Source organism: Zeus faber (genome assembly GCF_960531495.2).
Source record: "Zeus faber genome assembly, chromosome: 12".
NCBI lineage: Eukaryota > Metazoa > Chordata > Actinopteri > Zeiformes > Zeidae > Zeus > Zeus faber.
The window spans coordinates 28480061-28502255 of NC_137196.1; the positions used below are offsets into that span (position 1 = coordinate 28480061).

Below are 22195 nucleotides of genomic sequence, written 5' to 3' on the forward strand. Positions count from 1 at the left end.
CCTCCTCTTCCTCTTCTCCTCCTCTTTATCCATCCTCCTCCTCCTCTTCCTCTATCCTCTTCCTCTTCACCTCCTCCTGCTCTCCTCCTCCTCCTCCTTCTCATCTTCTCCTCCTCCTTCCGTCCTTTCCTCCTCTCTTATTCCCTCTTCATCCCTCTCTCCTCTTCTCCTCTTCCTTTCTCTTTCTCTCCTCCTCCTCTCTCCACCCTCGCTCTCCATCTCCAACTCCCCTCTCTTCTTCCCTCCTCTCTCCCCCTTTCTCCCGCCTTCTTCCTCTCCTCCCCTTCTCTCATCTCCTCGCTCTTCTCCTCCTCTCCTCGCTTCTTCCCTCCTCCCCCTTCCTTCCCCTCCTCCCCTCAGCTCCTCTCCTCCTCCTCTCTTCTTCCCTCCCCCTCTCTTCCGCTACTCTTGTTTCCTCCTTTCTTGCCTCTCCTCTCCCCTCCTGTCATCTGCTCTCCCTTCCTCTCCTCTCCACTCCCCCTCTCCCCTCCTCTCCCCTCCTCTCCTCTCCTTTCCCACCTCCCTCCCTCTCCTCTTCCCTTCTCCTCCTCCTCATCCTTCTCTCTTCTTCTCTGCTTTCTAACAGATCAGTTGAGAATATTCAGACTAATTCTCGCTGGATTTCAAATGCTGCTTAATCCCTGAACCAAGGCCACGACTTGTATTGTGTCGGGTTAAAGAGCGATAAATGAATGGATGAACGGGTGAACGGATGAATGAATGAATGCATTGATGAATGGATGGATGAATGAATGGGGGAATGAATGAATCGGTGAGTGGATGGATGAATTAATGGATGAATGAATGCATGACTGAATGAAGGGATGAATGAATGCACCGATGGATGGATGGATGAATTCATGGATGAATGAATGCATGACTGAATGAATGGCTGAATAAATTGATGGATGGATGGATGAATTAATGGATGAATGAATGCATGACTGAATGAATGGATGAATGAATCAATGCATGGATGGATGGATGGGTGCGTGAATAGATGAATGAATTGTTGAGTGAGTGTTTCCTGCACGGTGTCGTGCTGTGCGTTGTGTACCTGGCAGATCGAGGTGTTTACTGTGTCTGCCTCTGCAGACGCGTGGCAGTAGAACATACTGTATGCTAATGTGTTTCCTAATACCAGTCTATTAAAACCCGCTGTGAGTCACCTTCACATGTAATAGCAGCGGTAATTTGGGTGTGAAATGACAATTCCGGGAGCTTAACCTATTAGAGCGAGCGCTCCGGAGAGATTAGCTGGAAATGTAATTTGCATAAGACCCCATCTTAATGGCAGAGTGAGAGATAGGAGGTGTAAAAAGCTGCACGAGTGTTGCCATGGCGTTGGAGGATGGAGGAGTCTTCAGGTAAAGTAAGTGCACTTGTGCTTAAATGTCCAATAAAATCACTCTCACTCTCTCTCTCTCCCTCGCCCTCTCTCTCTCTCTCTCTCTCTAACCCTCCTCGCTATCCCTGGGCTTTGTGCCTTCATAAGAAGCACCTCCACGACGAGGGCTTCCCAAATCCTGCGTGAGCCCCGACGGAGTGAGGGGAGGGAGGCAGCGGGTGTTTGTCCTCTGAGTTCAACACCCGAAACGGAGAAAATCAAAGCGCAGGCTGGGAAGGGACGCCAGTCCAGGTTCGGACGGGGGGCCGCGGCAGACAATGGCTTCATAACCTCCGGCGGAAGCGAAAAAGCGGTCATGAGCGTACCGCCGCGTTGCTGACATCACAGGGAAGAATGCCGGCGACTAATTTGAGGATTATCAGCCTGGTTCTGGAGGGGGGACCAGCCGCCTGAAAAAATGATTTGGCGTTGTGATCCTGGAACTCGTGACATCCAAATGTGTCACTTCAACTATTCCACCAATGTCATTATGAAGCTAACCGTCTTCATCAGAAAACGTTGCTCCCAAAGGTGGTGGTATTTGCGGAGGGGACCTCCACCCTCTGCCCTTCTCCACCCACTATCCCTCGCTCCTATTTCAATGGTACCGTTTTTTTTTTTTAATCATTTTTATTATTTCTTTAATATTCTTTAATATGTACTGGGAGTCTCCAGGCGCGCGCACAGGGAATGACTTGGCGCAGGTGACGTAGCAGCTGCCCCATCGTGGAGCGCGGCCCACAGTGGGCAGAGAGCTGGATGGTTGGTGTCAGCACCGGTGTTTCCGTCCGACCTCGCCTGGCGCACAGCTCTGCGCCCACTCATGCGGTAACGCGGCAAAAAGATCGTTTGGCGGTGGCGTTGCCTTCTATGCCTCATTTCGGGCACGTGCAATTTTTTTCCCCAAATATCGTGATATTGTTTTACATTACGTCCAGAATTTCAACGCGAGTTGCGTCACGTCTGAAAACGGGGTTTCCGTCACCGCCGATCGGAGCTGGAGCCAATAAATCCCTGTGACTACTGAGTCATTTGTCCCGGGAATTGAATCCTGGTTGTAACCTTTCCCATTGAAGACAAAAGCCAGGTGTCAGCGGGTGTTTTGGGTTTCTTTTGTCCGGTGGAAAAAGGGCCTTAATGTGGTACTATAGGTCCTATGTACTACATATGTGTTGTATCATACAGCACACTTTAGCATGTGAGTAAAACAAACAATGTCTTCTCGGACGTACCACATCGTCATGTAGTCGATCCACTTCCCTTCAGCGCTTCATCATGGCAACCCTTCATAGAAACTTTCATCCTGGTACTTTTGACATATTTGAGAAAACTAATGGTGTCTTAAACACAAAACACTAATTTCTCTCTCTCTCTCTCTCGCTCTCGCTCCACCCCCTAAAGCTTCACATTCCTGGCCTCGGCTCCACCTTCAGGGCTTGTTTCCTCTGTAGGATTACACACTCTAATCAGCCGTATCAGTCAGATGAGATCTCAAACCAAAGAATTAGCCGTTCCTCCCTCCCTCCCCCCTCTGTCACTGGAAGGTTAAGAGTCATAATTATGACGGGGTTTAGGGGGATTTTTAAAGGGGATTAAGTGTATTGATGTTTGAAATGATAATTTGCACGCGGGGCAAAATGAACTGGCAGCTTTTGAAGAAAATTTGAAGAAAAAGTTTTGTGGCGGCGGTTCACCTTTTAAGTTGTTCATCACACCACTTGGTGAAATTAATTAGACTTGGAGCGGCGTTATTGATGGGGTATTAGGACTAATCCCTGCAAAAGTTTTATCAAGAAATGAATCATTACAATGACGCTTCAATAAACGTTGCTTTCTCGTGCCGAAATCGGTTGAAGGCTTTTTATTGTTCGGGAGATAAAGTTGAAGAGATGCTTATTTATTGGCACAAATTTGCCTTGTTTGCGTTCATTTGCATTCCTGGCATCTGCTGTTTATCACGATACGTCCGTGTTGTTGTCGTTATGTTTGGAAAACAGCCACATATCTAAAAACGTGTCACTGTCTAGACTACTTCATTAGTGTTCTTCTCATTGTAAAATGCTGCTCTTCTCAGGTTTACGACTGTACAAAGACGTTTGGATGCCTTTCATTTTCGACGCTCCAGTTCCATACAAAGGGTTTGTAAAGCAGTTGAAGCGGAGCCAGATGAAAGTGTTGACAACAGTGTGCACCAGTAAGACGGCAGTGTTTACAACTGTTTACCTGTCTAGCAGGAGAATAGAAGACTGCACATGCCAGCCACCTGGAGATGTACTGCGGTACCGTTTGGAAAAAAATACTGTTAAATGAAAAAAATAAAACATTTGACCAAGAAAGTACAAAGTGACCTCAGGCGGAACAGTGTGAAAAGTAGAAATATGACATGTATGTACATAGTGCACCAGTAGCACTGCAGACCACAGTGTGGCCGTAACATCAATCGAAAAGAGTACTGAAATTTCTTGGTGGTTGTGTGTGTGTGTGTGTGTGCATGTGCGTGTGCATGTGCTTGTGTGCGTGTGCAGACAAGCTGGAGGTGCGTTATCGTCTGGACGGCAGCAGAGAAGCAGACGTGCTGAGGAGCCGAGTGAAGAACCTCGCTAATGGACAGCTGCACACACTCAGCGTCAGCAGAGTGGGAGACGCGGTCTCTGTACAGGTAACACACGCACGCACGCACACACACACGCACACACACACACACACACGCACACACACACACACGCACACACACACACACACGCACACACACACACACACACACACATGCACACACACACACACACACACACACACACGTGCACCGACACAGTAAAATGCACACATGAAGTTCATCTCTATCAAACACAAAAACATTCATTTGTGCATAACACAGTCCCAGCACCATGCATCAATATCCGTGGCAGGGTGGCGCACTGCCTTCTCCCTTTGAGCTGGAGGACAAGTCTTCAAGTGTCAGTTACCATGTCCTGGGATAGTCCCGTCTTAACACAAGCTTTGTGTTTGGCGAGGCTGAGCTCAGAGTGGGCGTAGAGGCACAGAGTTATGCCATCGGACGGCACCACAAAGTTGTCCGTCAATATTCATCAGTTTGCCATGGCAGGGACTCTGAGGCAGAATGAGAATTGGTTCATTTCCGCCGGGGTACATTAACACATACGAGGAATTTCTTCTGAGGTTTGGTGCACTTCAGCACGGACCATAATTATGAAACAATAAAAAGCTCAACAGTAAAAAATATTCAAATGTAATAGTTAAATAAAATTAAATGAAAATGTGAAATATACAAATAGACAAAAATACAAAGCAGAAATAGTCAGATATTTAAGATGTAAAAAAATACGAATGCGATTCTATGCACAGGATTAATTATCGCTATGGTGTATAGAATTCAATCCGTGAATCCAGTGACTCAGACGATTCCACTGAAATAGATGGAATTTGGTGCAAAATATCGGGGTGGTGAATTGTCATGAATTGCTCGAGCCTGGGGATTGTGTTCACTTGCATCTTCTGTGGAGGGAGAGAATTATTCAGCCACCAATCAATAAAGCAAGTACGTAAAGTTTATTTATACAGCACCGTTCACAGACGCAATCACAAAGTGCTTCCCAATCAAATAAAACCAAGATAAAAACAGATAAAACACAGGAGGTGAAACAAAAAAAACAAAAAAAAACACACGCTACCTCAAAGCCTGTCTCAATAGATGGGTTTTTAACTGTTTTTTTTTTAAACGTCCACAGAGTCCAGAGACCTCAGAGTCGTCGGGAGACTGTTCCGGAGCTTAGCTTCTGCCGACTGGAAAGAGCCATCTGCCCCAGTCTTAAAACATGTCCCAGGGACACTTAGAAGAAACCGTCAACCATCAACAAACCGTCCAAAATGTCTCTGACCCTGGTTTGTTTGAGTCCTTAATGATTTATTTTGCACTGAAAGTATGGACCTTATGTTCCTGACTGAAACATGGCAGCAGTTATAGATTATTCCCATCTCATCGAACTTGGTCCTTTTATCAGCACGTCCTGGCTGACTGTGAAAATACCACACATGGTGGCAAATGTTGCGATATTCTCTGTCCTCCGACAGAGAGCAGCGAGTGTCATTGTTCATTTGAATTACAAATGTATGAACCTTATTCATTGTATTTTAATTTACCGACGAACAGGCCCAATAGGCTCCTTCTTCTCAGATTTTGCTGACTTTTTAATCATCCATTATAAAGCTGGACAGAGTCCTAACAGTTGGGGATTTTAAACTTCATATTGATGATACTACGGGTAACACTGCATACGTGTGCATTTTGGCCTCCTATCCACACCAAAACGGAGTTTCAGGTCATTGAAAACTAAGCTTTTGGAAAAACTCCTTCCAGGGTGGAGATTTTCCAAAACTCAGTTTTTCTGCACATTTGCACGGACTGCAGAGGTTGTGCCAGTAATGACGTCATGACCTCGATTCACACAATTGGTGCAATTTGCGCAATTGTTGTTTCACACATTGAGCATGCACCTACACACAATGGTGGACTACGGGTGTGTTTACATGTGGCTGATACTGTTAAGTGTAATGTAGGGTGACCACATTTTCAAACCCCCCAAATCAGTACCCAAGTGCACCACACCCTGGTCCTCAGACCAGGGTCAGAGACATTTTGGACGGTTTGTTGACGGTTGACAGTTTCTTCTAAGTGTCCCTTGAATAAAATGGATTGGCCAAACATCACACCACGATTAGACCAGACTAGATTAGACTGAGAAGGCGAGGATAAGCTTCTGCCTGATCGCTGAGTGAAGGTTATCGGGAGCAATAATCAAGAAAAGCTTTATATTCATTTCGCTGCAGATTTGCCATCCAATCTCCGATTTAATTAAACAGTTGTTCAATGCAGAAAGTTAATCGAGCTGATCGGGGCTTGAAGGAAAGATAAATCTGGATGTATTCGGGTACAAATTATAGGCATTGTTGTTGAAACTACTGATAATGTGTCCTAATGGAAGCATGTATATGTCGAATAAAATGGGCCCCAAGACGGAGCCCTGGGGGACACCGCATGACGGAGCAGCCGTGTCCGACACATCACCTCCGGAAACTGGGAGTCCTATCCGTGAGACGGGAGGAGAACCACTCCAATGCAGACCCAGAAATGCCCACCAGGTTAACCTGTGCATTAACATGTGGTGGTCCGCAGCATGCTACGGTCTAATAAAACCAAATTAGAACACCCTCCAGCATCTACAGCCATCGAGATATCGTTTGAAACACCCCGTGCAAATACGGTTCGCGTCAAAGGCGGGGTTGCTTTTCAACAACCTCCTCTAAAAGAAAGGGAGTTTAGAGGAAGGCCTGTGGCAGGGAGTGGACCATGTTTGGTTTCTTCAACAAAGAACAATGGCCTGCTAAAGATAGCTGGGGACACACCCCGAGGAAAGACAGCGGTTTATAATAGTGACCAAACAGGGGCCGATAAGCTTAAAAACCTTTGAGAACAAAGAGGTTGGTATGACATCTAGTCGGCTAGAAGAGGGTTTCATTTTTCCAAACAAGGCTGTGACATCATTTAAAGAAACAGGACAAAAGGAGTCCAAGATGGATAGATTAGAAGAACCACTAGTGAGTGGACTGGAGGAGGGTGAGATGTTCGCCCTGATATTTACATCTTATCTGTAAAGAATTTAAGAAAGTTACAGCAGTCACTGTTAGAGACAACTGGCAAATTTGCAGTGCCCGGAGAAACTTTACTGTTTATTGTACCAAACAGGACTTTCTCTGAGAGATATTAGATTTGAGAAATAAGAGGATCTCTAAGCCTCCACCATGTCATTGAGGACACCCATTAGTTCTTTGAGATGCAACCCGTGTACTTCAAGCTTCGTGGCTCTCCACAAGCGCTCCGTCGTCCGAAATTTGCGGCTAAAACTCTGGATCGTTTCATTTATCCACGCGGGTGAGTTTATGAAGGGGACCTTTCTAAGTTGGAGAGAAGCCACTTCATCCTGCACCGAGGATGCGTGGGTGTTAAATGATTGGACTCCGGTCTCCACATCGCCATCCTTTAAAAGTATATTGCTGTCAAATATCATGGAGAAATGAACTGCAGCAGCCTCGTTTAGAAAGCCAATGGGTCTTGTATGCAAAGAAGGCTGAGACTCCAATTTAAAGCAAATATCAAATAAAATGCATTTGTGATACTGACAAATAGTTCCTGGGAGCGAACAAGTTCAACATCTATACCATGTGAAAAAAGAGGTCCAGAGTGTGTAGAGCCAGCTAGGTGTTACATAAAATCCAAGGACTCTGAGATTGAGATTAAGAGATTGAGATTTAAAAAAAAAAAATCCTGTCCACACTAATGGTGTTTTTGAAAGTATCTCCATCCACAAGAGAACGCAAAAATGATTGAAAATGCAGACACAAGCATGCCAGGCCGGGGGGAGAATTTATGTCAGAGACCACAAAAGGCGTGGAGGACATTTTACGTTTATGAGATATTCATGGGAAAATAAAGAACCTCGAGGATAGAATGGTTCAATACGGGAGAGTCCTTGGGAAAAACAGGAGGGTTGACAGCATTGTGTGGATTGTGTGCATGCTCAATGTGTGAAACAACAATTGCGCAAATTGCACCACTTGTGTAAAACAAGGTCATGACGTCATTACTGGCGCAACCTCTGCAGTCCACGCAAATGTGCAGAAAACTGAGTTTTGGAAAATCTCCACCCTGGAAGTAGATTTTCCAAAAGCTTAGTTTTCAGTGACCTGAAACTCCGTTTTGGTGTGGATGGGAGGCCAAAATGCACACGTATGCAGTGTTACCCGTAGTATCATCAAAATGAAGTTTAAAATCCCCAACTGTTAGGACTCTGTCCAGCTTTCTAATGGGTGATTAAAAAGTCAGCAAAATCTGAATAGAAGGAGCCTATTGGGCCTGTTCGTCGGTAAATTAAAATACAATGAATAAGGTTCATACATTTGTAATTCAAATGAACAATAACACTCGCTGCTCTCTGTTGGAGGACAGAGAATATCGCAACATTTGCCAACATGTGTGGTATTTTCACAGTCAGCCGGGTACGTGCTGATAAAAGGACCAAGTTCAATGAGATGGGAATAATCTATAACTGCTGCCATGTTTCAGTCAGGAAGATAAGGTCCATACTTTCAGTGCAAAATAAATCATTAAGGACAAATGATTTGTTACCAATTGACCGAGATTTGATCAGAGACATCTTGACCGATGAAGGCAGAACAGCAGCAGAGCAGGCAGAGGCGCGAGGCAGACGGTGGAGGTTCCCAATGCACACAGCACGGTAATCCTTTTTGTTTCCACCTTTAGATGTGCAGTGTGGTCGGGAGGCCCTGTCCCAAATAATATTATAAAAATATGGGGAAAATTGCCCCGCAGGTGGGACAGTACTCTGGGCGACCAAAGACGGAGAGGGGGGTTCTGGGGAGGGCTTGTGGGATTGTAAACAGGTCACGTGGAGAAGACTGTACAGCTTGCTGCATGTTAGCCGCTAGTATTCGGCTTCCCAGCCCGATTGGGTGGACTCCGTCAGTTTTGAAGAGGGAGAAACGATCCCGAAACACATTAAAGTTGTCAATAAAACTGTTATTGTGAGCTCCGCAGGCGGACGGGAGCCAAGTGGGGAGGCTGAGGATTCTGATGAAACGTCCTCCCCCACGGGCCAGTGTGGGAATAGGACAGTTAACAAAAACAGACTTTCCACAACCACTTAAAAAGTTGAAACGGTCGTTCAAATCTTTTTTTGGTCAGCTCAGAGTGCTGACGAGCTGTATCTTTTGACCCCACCTGAACTATAACTGTTTTGGTAGAAGAGCGCCGGAGCCCCGAGAGCTTACCTAAGATGACAGGGACTGTGGCACCAGGGAATCAGTGTGTGGTTGTGTCGAAGAAACTGATGTTCCTGGTTATGGAGTCCCCAACTGTGAATGCCGTTGGGGAGAAGAGGGGACGAGGAGATGACGGCTGTGGGTTCTCATGGCGGGAGGGTGCGCAATCTCCTTCCCCACTGTGTTGCCGATTGAGGATGGGGTGTCCGAGCAGGCGAGCGTTGGGGCGAGGCAGCGACGTCTGACGTCCCTGCCGGCTCAGGGCAAGAAAGACTTAGATTTCGATTTTACAACGGGGAGAGGAGGTCGTTACCCGAGATGAGGGCTGTTCATTTGGCTTCGATGTGGAATAGCGAGCCACAGAACCACCGCTAGCCACAAGTGTCGAAGAAATTGCAGTTTCACCATTTTCGGCGAGGGATCCATATCAGGACAGCTGAGTGGACCGGAGTGTCCGGAGACAGGGTCGTATAGTGGTTGGAATGGCCTAGGTAGTATCTATTTGCGACTGCGGCCACCACCTCGGCCCAGGACTATAGGTGTTGAGCAGGAGGAAAGCGGTGGACAAGGGGAGAGGTCCCACAATACTGTATCCTGGAGGGATGCAGTCAGTGAGGCAATCCACCTGAACTGCCCAAAACCACATCCGCTTAGTCGGACAAAAGAGATTCCTTCTTCTGCAGTTCATCGGAGAATAGACGGCTATCCTTCTTAAGGTCGACAATCTTTTTGTTTGCTTTCTGGCATAGCAGACAGTCCTCACAGGGCAAAGTTGGTATGGTTAGGTTAGTAAGCTTTAGCCACCAGGCTATAAACATGCAGCCTTTGGGTGTCCACCAAACGACATACCTGCACGTAGCCCTGGCACGCAGAGACACATTGAACAACCTCAAGCTCCTTCCTCAACGTTGACTGCAAGGTGTGGCAGCCAGCCCGGAAGCATAGGGACCAAGATCATTATTCTGTCCAACCTACAGACGTCTTGTTTGCACATATTAACTTGAAACCCTCCGGTCAGGAAGGTAGTGGATCTGATTCAGTACTACACTGTAGAGTAGCCAGATGGAACATATCTGTTGAGGTTCATCTCCTCTGAGTAGCTGTACTCTCTCTGTTTCTTCTACTGCCTCCAGACTGGACATCTGAGCTCCTCCCATTAGTCCACGTCCCTTTGATAAATGGCCGGCTGGCTCCAGAAACCTGCGGGTTAACAGCACATCCCTGTTCCATTCCTCATCCCAAAGAGGTCCCTCTCCACTGAGCTCCTTCAGGGTCCGTCTGCAGTGACAGTATAGTCCACGCTGCTCACGTGCTGAACGTGGTCGAACATGACGCCACAAAAAGATGCTTTTAAAACCGCCGTGTGTCCCCCTTTCGGAAAACATTATCTGGTGATCAAGACACACCAGCACTTTGTCAAATTTCATCACATCTTGCGAGGTGACCCCGTTGTGACTGAAACCAGAAAGCTTTGCACGGGACCAATTGGCTTCAAATAAAGACAAGCTCTGAGTGGATGTTGTGCTGTCTTCATATCTATTATTTCATCTCCCGTTTGAGCCCACTGGGCACTTTCTGTTGTTTATGAACACTCACAAATGAGATAGACATTTACTTCTTGGTTTTGCGGAGTAATTGGTTGTCGAGATGTGAAATTTGCAGAGATTTCCATAATGTTGCCTCATGCTCAACCTTGGTCGGCACAGACCAAATTGATTGCAATCGCATCATGCACTGGGCGGCTGCTAGGATTCACAACCAAGACAATGATGTGAGGGAATGTGTCACCAAATGCTGCTGTGTCATCTTCACCATAAAATATGTTCAGTTTATACAGTAATTGCCTCACACTGGAAATGTCTGCAGGTTTCTTTTTCAAGGAATGTACCTTACTTAACTTATCCTGTCTTTTTTTCTTATTATGAATTGTTTCTAGAAGATTGCATTCATATTAATGTTTACATATTCATTCTGTACAGCAATATTCAACAACTATATCTACCTCAGCACTCAGTACTCACAGCAACCACTCGGCCACTAAAGCCCACGTCACAGCGAATCCGTCATTTTGCATCCAACAGTTGGATGCAGTTAGTGGCCATCAGATGAACTGCGTCTGCGTTTTGCATCACAAAATATGTCGTATGAAAAAGGTAGAGCTTGTTTTTCTCTAGTACAACGAGGAGTAGTTTGCTCAGCCGGACCTTTACCATGTTCCATGAATGAGAGTGTGACAGGTCCCTTGTCATTTGCGGGGTAGAGAGATGGAACAGGAGGCAAGTTGAATGAAAACTAGACTTTCCCGGCCTTTAATTTTCACAGAAATAGATATGTATTTTCGGGCAAACATAAAGTTCTGGCTCTGGGAGGCAAAGAGGCAGCAGCTTTTTCAATGCTAATCACCTCAATCTTCTGCAGAAGCATCCCCTGCCGGTTGCCAGTGCTGGCTCTCCCCACCTGCAGATGGCGCCAAAACTACTCCCCACTACCACAGAGAGTTTAAAACGTCCCTTTAGTTCAAGTTCAAGTTCAAGAGATCATAGTGTTTTCAAAGAGCGATTTTTTTTTTTTAATACATATATATTTATCTTAAAAGAGATTCAATGATAGTAAATATGGTGAGATCAGGCACATGCAGAGGGCGTGGCGGAGGGTGCCTGAGCACCTGCTCCTTTGCCCCCCGATGTCCATGCTGCCCTATTAATCAGTTGTGTTTTTTTTATGATTATTTTTTTTTTAAATGTTTTTTTTTTCAAATGGCCATCAAGACTTTGTTTGAAACAGCTGTATAGTATATATGGACTAAAAGAGCCCCCAACCCAACAGACCTGTTTTAGTTGGATGGTTGGAGGGGGGGGGGGGTGCTGATCGGGGGGCTGTTTACTTTGTGTTTTGTTTTAGTTTTTTTCAAAATATGATTATCAATTGTCAACTTTGGATGAAAATAGAACAATAATTATAGACCAAAATAAAAGCCATATTTAAGCAGGCGCCACATTGTGGTTTTGTGGGGAGAAAGAAGACAATAACTCCTTTCCCTATATTATTTTATATAATCATGGCAGGAGAATAACGTGGCAACAACAGTGTTTTAATGAGTCGCATATTCCAGAATAAATTACTTTAATTATTTAGTGGGAAAACTGAGAAAAATAAGTCCAGAGGACAATGCAGCAGGTATAGGATTTATTTTCTGGGTAAGATATGAATATTCATGAGGTACATGGTCTAAATGTGTCCTCTTTGATCGAGTACAATTTATTGGTGGATTTGGTGTAGGATGCGCACGTCACCACTCCAATTATTTAATATCTATGACTTATTTAAATTACGCACCGCAGCAGGTCACAGCTTTTCACTGCGGATTCAGACCCTCCAGAGGAACAAATGGACTTCCGTTTTGTTCCTGGCGTTTGTCGGATTCGGTGTGAAGCGCGCTTTGACCCATCACAGCTGCAGTGCCGTAGCCTTTAAATTCAGGTTGTGCGTAGAACACATTCTGTATATTGTGTCAAATTTCTTTGTTTTTTAAATTGTTAACCATTTCTTATGTCAATTTTCCGTGTGTCTCAAATCCCCCACCCATGAATCCATATTTAACAGTTTTTAATCCAGATTTAACTGATAAATAATATCTGTGCAAAATATATCTATAATAATATCTGCAAAACAACCTATTTTTCTCTTGTTTTTACTGACTGTTAAGTTTATCTGGAAAGTATAGTGGTGTAGCGGATGCTTCACAACGCGCCCAGAAGTGTTTTTACCGTCACAACGGGGAAAAGCAGGCTCCGATCGCAGCTCCCCATCGTCGTCGTCTCCTCTGACTTTTATCTGACTTCCCTTGTCTCTGCATCGGCGTGGCAGAGTTTCCAGGCGGAGCAGCCTCTCATTAGAACACTCCTGCCTCAGATCAGCCGACGCCGCCCAGCAGAGCCGGGCCTTTCAGCATGAAGAGCCAGAGAGATCCCCAAAAACCAAGGCTGCAATTCAACCATTAAAGGAATTCTGTCCAAAGAAATATCTGTCAAATCTGCCGTGGTGAAAATGCATCTTCTCCCAAGAAATAAATTCAGAAAAAAGAAATCACATTATAGATGTGGTTTTCACAGGCTTTGGAAATTATTATTATTATTGGCTTTTTAATATTTTTTTTTTGTTTGTTTGTTTTGTACAGAATTAAATATTTATATAATTGATAATAACTATATAAATATAGTTATTTTGGTACAGTCGTAATTTCATCAGATATTTAATGTCAATAGAGAGCATATTTTCTGGACATTTTCATAAGTACAGTGTATGCAGTATGCAGCTTTGTACATTGTTTTATTCATAGTGCAAAGGTCAGATAAGTTCTGTATCAACTAGTTTATACTTTAAATCACTATAAACCTAATTAAGTTAAAGCAAAGTAAATAGCTCTCGTACCTCCCCTGTGACACAGTTTGACACATTAATCATATAAATGTTGGTAATATACAACTATCAGTCATAATCTCCATGGATTTTTTTAGCAACCAATTCCCACTTTTAAATTACGCTCCTCAATTTTAGATATAAAATTATAACAAACATTACAGCCGTTACAGCATCACAGCCATTACAGTGTTAAATAACAATACATTGACATTGACCTGAAACTCTTCGACTTGATGATTTTTTCACAGGTTTTTTTTTTTGACAAAACGTCTCAATATGAACATGTTGAACATGTTGCAACTTCTCCAAAATATTAAACATTTTTCAAAACATTTTACGTTCAAATCAGTCCTCTCTGATTTGAATGTAAAATGTTTTGAAAAATGTTTAATATTTTGAACATCATCATTTCATAGAGTAACCACAATCTTTAAAATAAAACCTTTTCTGTTTTGTTTTTTTGTTTTTTTTCAGATCGACCAAAACAGCCGAGAAAACTTCACCCTGACGTCTGACGGAGAATTCAACTCCCTCAAGTGGTTGGTTCTGGGACGAGTGTCCGGTAAGTCAGAAGCCTGTTTATTTATCAAAATCAGAATAGGAATCAGAATAAGAATGAGTTTATTTTCCGCCAGGTGCATTTACATGTACAAGGAATTTGTCATGGTGAGGATTGGTGCATTTCGACAGACGATTAGTATAAAAAAAACAAAAACAAAAAAACTTTAATACTCTAAATGAATAAATAAAAAAACAAACAATAAAATAAAATAAAATAAAAAGTAAAAACAAATTATAATAAGAATTGCCAAATATAAACAACAGAAGTAGTGAAATATATAAAAATATACAGAGCATAAAACTGCCATTCTATGCCCAGGATACTGTTGGTTATTGGTCCAGAGGAGTTGATTCCCTGATGTTAAGGAGCTCTTCTCTCATCATGATAATCTGTGTGCAATTAAAAAAATCATTAAAACGCAAAAAAGTGCGAACTATGTCACCCAGGCAGCCATTCCCCGCGCCGCCTTGGCGTCGTTTTTTTTTTCTCCGGGAGGTCGCAGCGATTGCCGACCACGGTGAAATACTCCCATCGCAGCCTCGGAGAAGGACTCTCTACTCGGGGTTCTTCTTCCCTCGGGTCCGCGCCATTCGCCGCCGCCGTCCATCACAATTTCCAAGTTGCGCGTCGGTCGCCCGCCCCGTTTGAGCCGCAGCGGCGCGTCCACTTCAGAGAGGTGAGACGGCGACGCCCTCACACGACCCGCCTTCAGGGCCAGAGGAGTTGCGGCGGCGGCGGCACATTCTGAAGAGCTAATCTCGGTGTCGGAGGGAGGAGTGTTCTGCCTGGATGCTCCGCTGACCACTTCAGACACAGTCTGATGGTCATAACCCTCAGAGGAGACGCTGCTTTTTATTTTTTATTTTATTTTTTTATCTTTGTCTGGTGAGACGACGGAGGAGGCATTGAGTTGAGAAGGAGGAGGACATCACAGCGGCAACTGATAAAAGTTCAACATAAAAGTGACGCAACCTCTAATCGATGTCGGCATGTGTCAGAGCCTGTGGTGATCTTTCAAATAAGTGCAATGTCATTAATAATCCGCGTTTTTGGAAAGCCCACCTGTTATCTTCGCTCATACTTTCAGCAGGTGTTATGTGTTATGTGTGTTATGTTTCTCACCAGCAGATCTGGCAGAATCTGCCGAATGTATTTTTTTCACCGATATTTCCAAGATGCAAGAGCCCCGCCGCACCGTCACCTCCTGCATGATGGTGTTCCACTATCCAGCACAGTGACACTTAAAATCGAGGGCAGTTCTGACGGATGACTCTTAGATTTACTTTAAAATGATCTTTATTTATTAAAGATGGTTTGAGTTTGGGGCGTCTGGGCTCTACTGCTCATCACTCACAGTGACGTGTACAACAAACACAGGCACTGAGGTTGGATTAGGACCCCCAGGGGCCCCTGGGCACTGAAGCTCATTGCCAAGCTCATACACACACACACACACACACACACACACGCGCACGCGCGCGCGCGCACACCACGCCCACCCCACGGCACCCACCCCAGCAGGGGCGCTGCCAGGGATTTTGACAATATATCACATCGGGCCCCACTCAAATGTTTTCATCATTTTTTGGGGGGGCCCCTGTCACTCACAGGCCCTTAAAATTGTCCTAACTTTTCACCAACCGTACGGCTCCCCTGCACCCCAGCCATTAAACCCCACCTTAACTATTTTGAGCTGCAGTCAAGCTGGCGTGTCAAATCCACCAGACCATAATCACACTTTTGGTCAAGGAAAGGCTGAATAAGAAGTCCGGTTGAGCAGGTGCAGGGACAGCTTTATGCCCATTAAATTAAAAAAAGGCTGAAAAAAAAAGAAACCCCAGTGAGACCCGGGCAGCGCGGAGGTTCAGAAAAATAAGTATTTTTTTTTTTTACATTTTCTTTTCCATTTTTTTGGGCCACTTCCTGAAACATCACAACAATGGATATAGAGCAGGGGGGGCAAAATAAAAGGATCAAATCGCGTAATTATCCCGGAGAAAGGAGCCGTCTCAACCCCCGGTCTGGGCCTCTGCTCCCGGGAGGGCGAGGCGGTGGCGGAGGCGGAGGAGGCGGAGGAGGCGGAGGCGGCGGCGGCGGCGGCGGCAGCTCCCCGGGGACGGGCCCTCCACCCGCCGGTAACAGGCGTGTCCGAGTGCGCTCCGCACGGCCGCCTTCGGATATGCGAACTCCAATATGTGAACCGAACGGGACCGAACTGAAGGAAGAAAGAAAGAGAGAAGGGAAGCCTGTTCAACAATGACCTGGACACAGGCTTTAACAGGTGATTTATTCCTCTTCTGGGGGGGATTTCTCCGCAGGGGGTAAAAGTCACCCCTCGCTCTGCCATCTCGCCAGTAAAACAATCAATCATAATACTACATCTTCTTGGAAACAACTTTTATTTCGTTCTGATTGGATAATTATCAAGCTCAAGAGAATGGGTCAAGCTTTGTGCCACAGCTGGAGCCCGACATTTAAAAAAAATGCAAATAATTTTTTTTTTTTTTCTCCCATCGCGGACCGGGCCCCTTCGCACTCAGGGGCCCCCGGGCATGTGTGCATGTGCCCCCCCCCATGGGATAGAAATGCAGAGGCGGAGGGAGCGTAACAAGGCAGCAAGCAAGCAGGCAACGTAACAGGAAGTAAAGCAGGGAGGGCCGGAGGGATTGGTTGCTTTAATAGTTAGTAGGGCCAAATAAGGGGGCGGAAGCGCGCGGCGCCGTCGAGTTGTCTGACGGAACGAGCTCCGCAGGCCACGTCTGATTCGTCTCACTGGATCTTAGTCATGTCCTTTCCAATACCAACGGCTTGTAAAATGTTATTTTTACCACGAAAATAGTTTTCGCCAGAAGCTTTAATGACAAACAGGAACTTAACAGGAACTTAGGTGAAGAGTCGGCAGAGTCAGTGTGTGGTGAGATGGGCGTGGTCAGCCAGCTTCAAAGCGAGGCCGTTTGGGCACGAGCTCCCTCACGAAGAGTAAAGTCACAGTTAATATCGTAATTATAATTCTGGCAGAAGAGATTTGTATAAAATAGGTTGATGTGACTGAACGGTAACTTCCTCCATTTTGGATCCTCCATTCCGACTTCAGACGTGCGACGTGAACGACGCCGTTTTTCTTTTTTTTGTTTCCCGCCTCTAATTCCCGCGTCAAAGTTTCCCCCCGAAAGTTACACCGGCTTCACTCCCCTGCCAGAGGCGACTCCCATCCACTGACAGTTCCCCTCCACCCCTCCTCCTCCTCCTCCTCCTCCTCTCCCTCCACCCCCCTCCCTCGCAACTAGAGCAAACAGAGCGGCGGCAGTTTGACGGGCACTTTCATTTGCGGCGAGGCCTGCATACATATTTAAAAGCGAGAAAACAAACCCCGAATCCCGCACAGCGTGAGCGTCGGGCTCTCCTCCGCTTGATCCGCCCCTCCCCGCAGCGGCCGATGGAGCCTCACTGGCGCCTCACCGGCGTTACTATCTTTGAACCCGAGAGCAGCGAAGCGGCCGCCGGACCGTACCATGCTGATAAGGCGGGGGGTCTCAGAGGACAGAGGCCGCTTTATATTATTATCTATGAATACCTGTCGTGCGGTTGTATTTAATTTTTTATTTGTATTTTTTCTTATTAATTTATTCAATTTTATATTTTATCCCTGCTCAGTGTAGAGTATTGTGTTGTATTGATTTGTACTTAATAGTCTAAGGTGGTGCAAGGTGGTGTTTGGCAACAGAGCGGGATTAGAGGGCGGTGTAGCCCTCCGCGGCCGACCCCCGGTAAACGACGGAAATGGATGCTCGGGGCACGGGTTGGCGTTCTGGGGTGCTCGCGGGTCGCCTTTCCCCTCCGCTGGATGCTGTTGTCGCGGTGCATGCTGGGAAAACCCGGCGGCGCGGTGGAGCCGGAGCATCCGTGGAGAGCTCGGTCGGGGATTCGGACTTGGAGGCTCGGAGGGACTCGAACGTGGACCGGACGCAGAGACGCTGGGTTGAGCGGGGTGAACGAAGAGACTCAGCGGAGACGACAGGACCCCTTCTGTCTGGTCGGGTTGGAGCGGTTCCGAAACGGTGGGACTGTCGGACCAGGTGGAGCAGGACAGGGCGGGACCGGTGAAGACCGGGAAGGAGGGATCCAGGATCTGGGAGGAGGAACGGAGAACCGGATGGATGAAGGAAGGACGGAAAGATCGGGAAAGTTAGCCGACGATCTGGCGATGAGTGACTGGGGGGGCCGGAGAATAAATACTGCGGTAGGTGATGATGATGAGGATGATGATGATGGTGATGATGGTCTCAGGCCTGGGTGTGGAGTTTGCCCAAGGGAGGAGCGGCAGATGAGGAAAGAGCGGCCTCTAGTGGCGCTGGGAGGCCGTGGGCTTGACAGTCCCAACTCACGTTTCGGGACCAAATTTTAGCCATGATGAGCAGTATTTAGGTTTTATGGATTTGAAATATATGTATTCCAACAGTGATGGTGTGGAGTAGTAGCAGCACATAAAATACTTATCAACTCATCGGAATAAATGAAATAATATTCCGTTTCCAATAGGATTTCTTTCCAGCCCCGAGTCCTGAACTTCCCCCGAGGATCGATGAAGTCTTATCATGACGAACGGCTCGGGTCACGTTCGGTTTAGCTTTTTAACGCCTGCGGTGGCTTCATTTCAATGGGATTAGAAATAATGTGGCATTTCTACCTCTGGTCTCTGCACTGCATCTGTTTTTAATCCTGGCCGGCGGTGAATCCACACCAACGATTCCTGAAAAGTGCGATGCCAGTCGTCTTGTTGCCACGGGAACCGGGGCGGGGCGGGGCGGGCATGGCGGGGTGTGGTGGGGCAGGGCGGGGCTGGGCGGGGTGGGGCGGGGCTGTTGTGGTCCATCGGGGGGAACATCGGCAGAACGTCGGTGGGCTCCACTCCTCTCTCTAATTTACTGTCAGATAACAGTTGTTATTAGACGTGAGACGCTAGTTTGAGTGAGTGGATGTTGGTTTGATTTAAAATGAGATGTTAGCTTTGATTCAATGAAATATCGTATTCAACAGATTTATTTCTGTGATGTATTTTGATAACTTTAATGGGTTTTTTTTTTTCCTTTTTTTTTTCTTTGCCCGTCTCTGATCTCGAATTAAGAAAAGTGTTTAACTTCACGCAGCCTGATGACGATGTCACTGAGATCCACCACATGGCTTCCGCAAAAAAAAAAAAATTACCTTCTGATCCTAGTTTTTGTCAGAGGAAGTCGAGGACGGATGATGAGCGACGAGTTGATGGAAGCGGCGGCGGCGGTGACGTGAGGCTGGCGCCGCCCTCCGCCCCGGACGCTCAGATCAGCGTCACATCAGGCGCCGGGGGAAGAGAACTTTACTGTCACTTCCTGCCGGGGCTGTCATCCATCAGCACAACTAACGGAGCTGGAGGATGGGGGGGGGGGGGGGGGGTGAAGAGAGAGGGGGGGGGGGGGGGGGGGGGGGGGAGAGATGGAGCGAGGGAGGGGGAGAGACGGGGGGAGGGAGGGGTTGAGGGGGTGAATGACAGACGGAGAAAGCCCCTGAGTCAGGGATGCTCAGAGTGGTAAGGTGTCAGTGTGATGGCTCACGTTGTCCCCGCGCCGCCCCCTGCACCATCCCCGCGCCGCCCCCTGCACCATCCCCACGCCGCCCCCCGCGGCGTCCCCATGCCGTCCCCGCGCCGCCCCCTGCTCCATCCCCATGCCGTCCCCGCGCCGCCCCCTGCACCATCCCCACGCCGCCCCCCGCGGCGTCCCCATGCCGTCCCCGCGCCGCCCCCTGCTCCATCCCCACGCCGTCCCCGAGCCGCGTCCCGCGCCGTCCCCGCTCCGTCCCCGCTCCATCCCCGCTCCGTCCCCGCGCCGTCCCCGCGCCATCCCCACGCCGTCCCTGAAACACCCCCCGTGCCGTCCCCGTGCCGTCCCCGCGCCGCCCCCCCCGCCGTCCCCGTGCCGCCTCGTTTCCGCCGCGCTGTGACGACGCCCTTCACCGACCGGGAGCTTGAGTTTCCCGACAAGCGGTTCGAGCCCCGTGTCCCAGCGGGGTCCGGACGGGGCGCCCCGTCGTCCACCGTCGAGGGCTTCGCTCGCTGCGGTGCAGGAGGGAGGTGTCATGGCGTCGGTGGGGGAACCGGCGTCGCTTTGATTTTAAATGAGATGTTTTCCTGATTCAACGGTTGAAAGTACATTTTGCCAAATGCCGTGACATTCTGTCCGGATTTATTTAGTCCTCGGTAATTACTTTGGCTCCGTGTGTTGGAGCTTCGCTCGCTCGCCCCCTCGCTAATCGTAAACCCGAGCGGCTTGTCCGCTCTATGGTGCGGGGGAGAGAGAGGAGGGGAGAGCGGGAGGGAGAGAGAGGGGGGGGTGGAGAGAGAGATGGAGAGAAAGCGGGAGGAAGAGAGAGAGAAGGAGAGGGGGGGGGAGAGACGGAGAGAAAGAGGGAGGGAGCGAGAGAGGTGGAGAGGGAGGGAGAGAGGTAGAGAAAGAGAGAGGGGGGGAGGGAGAGAGGTGGAGGGAGAGGGGAAGGGAGAGAGAGAGATGGTGAGAGAGGGAGGGAGAGAGGTGGAGGGAGAGGGAGGGAGAGAGGGAGAGAGAGAGAGGGGGAGAGAGAGAGAGGGAGAGAATTAGAGAGAGGGGGGAGAGGGAGAGAGAGAGGGAGAGGGGGAGGGAGAGAGAGAGGTGGAGAGGGAGGGAGAGAAGGAGAGAGGGGGGAGAGAGGAGAGAAAGAGAGAGAGAGGGAGAGGGGGAGAGAAGGAGAGAGAGGGGAAGGGAGAGAGAGATGGTGAGAGGGGGAGAGGGGGGAGAGAGGAGAGAGGGAGAGGGGGAGGGAGGGAGAGAGAGAGAAGAGAGAGAGGGTGGGGGGGGGCGGTGCCTCGGGCCGTAACAGGAGCTGAGTGTGTTTTAGGAAGCAGAGAGAATTGATTTGAAGAAGAAAGAAAAAGAGACGACGGAGAAGAGAGGATGGAGAACATGACAGCCGAATGGGTGGAGTGAAGGAGGGAATAGGTGGGTGGAGCGAAGGAGGGTGGAGTGTGGGATTAAGCAGAGTTGATGTCATAACAAGGTAGATAAATATCAGATCATGGACATTTTATCATATTTTATCATCATTTAAATTGAAAAATTAAAGAGTAATATCATATCAGCTAGAGAGTAGAGGGAGAGTAGAGTAGAAGGATAGTTGAGTAGAGTGGTAGTGGAGGGAGAGTAGAGTAGAATGATAGATGAGTAGAGGGAGAGTAGAGTAGAAGAATGGTGGAGTAGAGGGGTAGTAGAGGGAGCGTAGAGTAGAAGGATAGTGGAGTAGAGGGGTAGTAGAGGGATAGTAGAGTAGAGGGATAGTGGAGTAGAGGGATAGTAGAGGTAGAATAGAGGGAGATGGAAGTAGACAAAGGGAGGGTAGAATCGAGGTAGAGTAGAGGTAAAGTAGAGGAAAGGCAGAGTAGGGGTAGAGTAGAAGGGTAGTAGAGTGGTTGTAGAGTAGAGGTAAAATGGAGGTAGAGAGAAGGATAGAGTAGAAGGATAGTGGAGTGGAGGGATAGTAGAGGGGGAGACGGAGTTAGAGTAGAATAGAGGGAAAGGAAAAGATTCGATGTTTGTGTAAAATAGGAGAATGGGGAAAGATCAATAAGCACTCAATACACAGCACTGTGTGTGTGTGTGTGGGGGGGGGTAATAGAAGCAGACGGGGGGATTCATCACTTACCACTCAATATACTAGTATGAGCGTGTGGGCCTGTCTGCGTGTGCACACTATGCATGTGTGTGTGTGTGTGTGTGTGGGTGAGGATGTTTTTTGGGTACACGTCACACACACACACACACACACACACTCTTTCTACAGACCTGCATGTCGATGAACAGTACAAACCATGATGCTGCTACCACTGGGTGGCAATGAATGAGTGAATGAGCATGAATGATTAATTGAATGAGTTCATGAGTGAATGAAAGAGTGACTGCATG

General features: G+C 47.5%; 1 protein-coding gene across 1 annotated transcript in view; it reads left to right on the plus strand.

The window, feature by feature from the left end:
- Positions 1 to 22195, plus strand: part of LOC307237749 (contactin-associated protein-like 4) — a gene marked incomplete at both ends in the record, with an annotated part of 153711 nt that overhangs the window by 125245 nt on the left and 6271 nt on the right. The window contains 2 exons of the mRNA XM_080010513.1: positions 3913 to 4046; positions 14138 to 14225. Coding sequence (XP_079866639.1) covers positions 3913 to 4046; positions 14138 to 14225 — 222 coding nt within the window. The remainder of the gene's footprint in view (positions 1 to 3912; positions 4047 to 14137; positions 14226 to 22195) is intronic.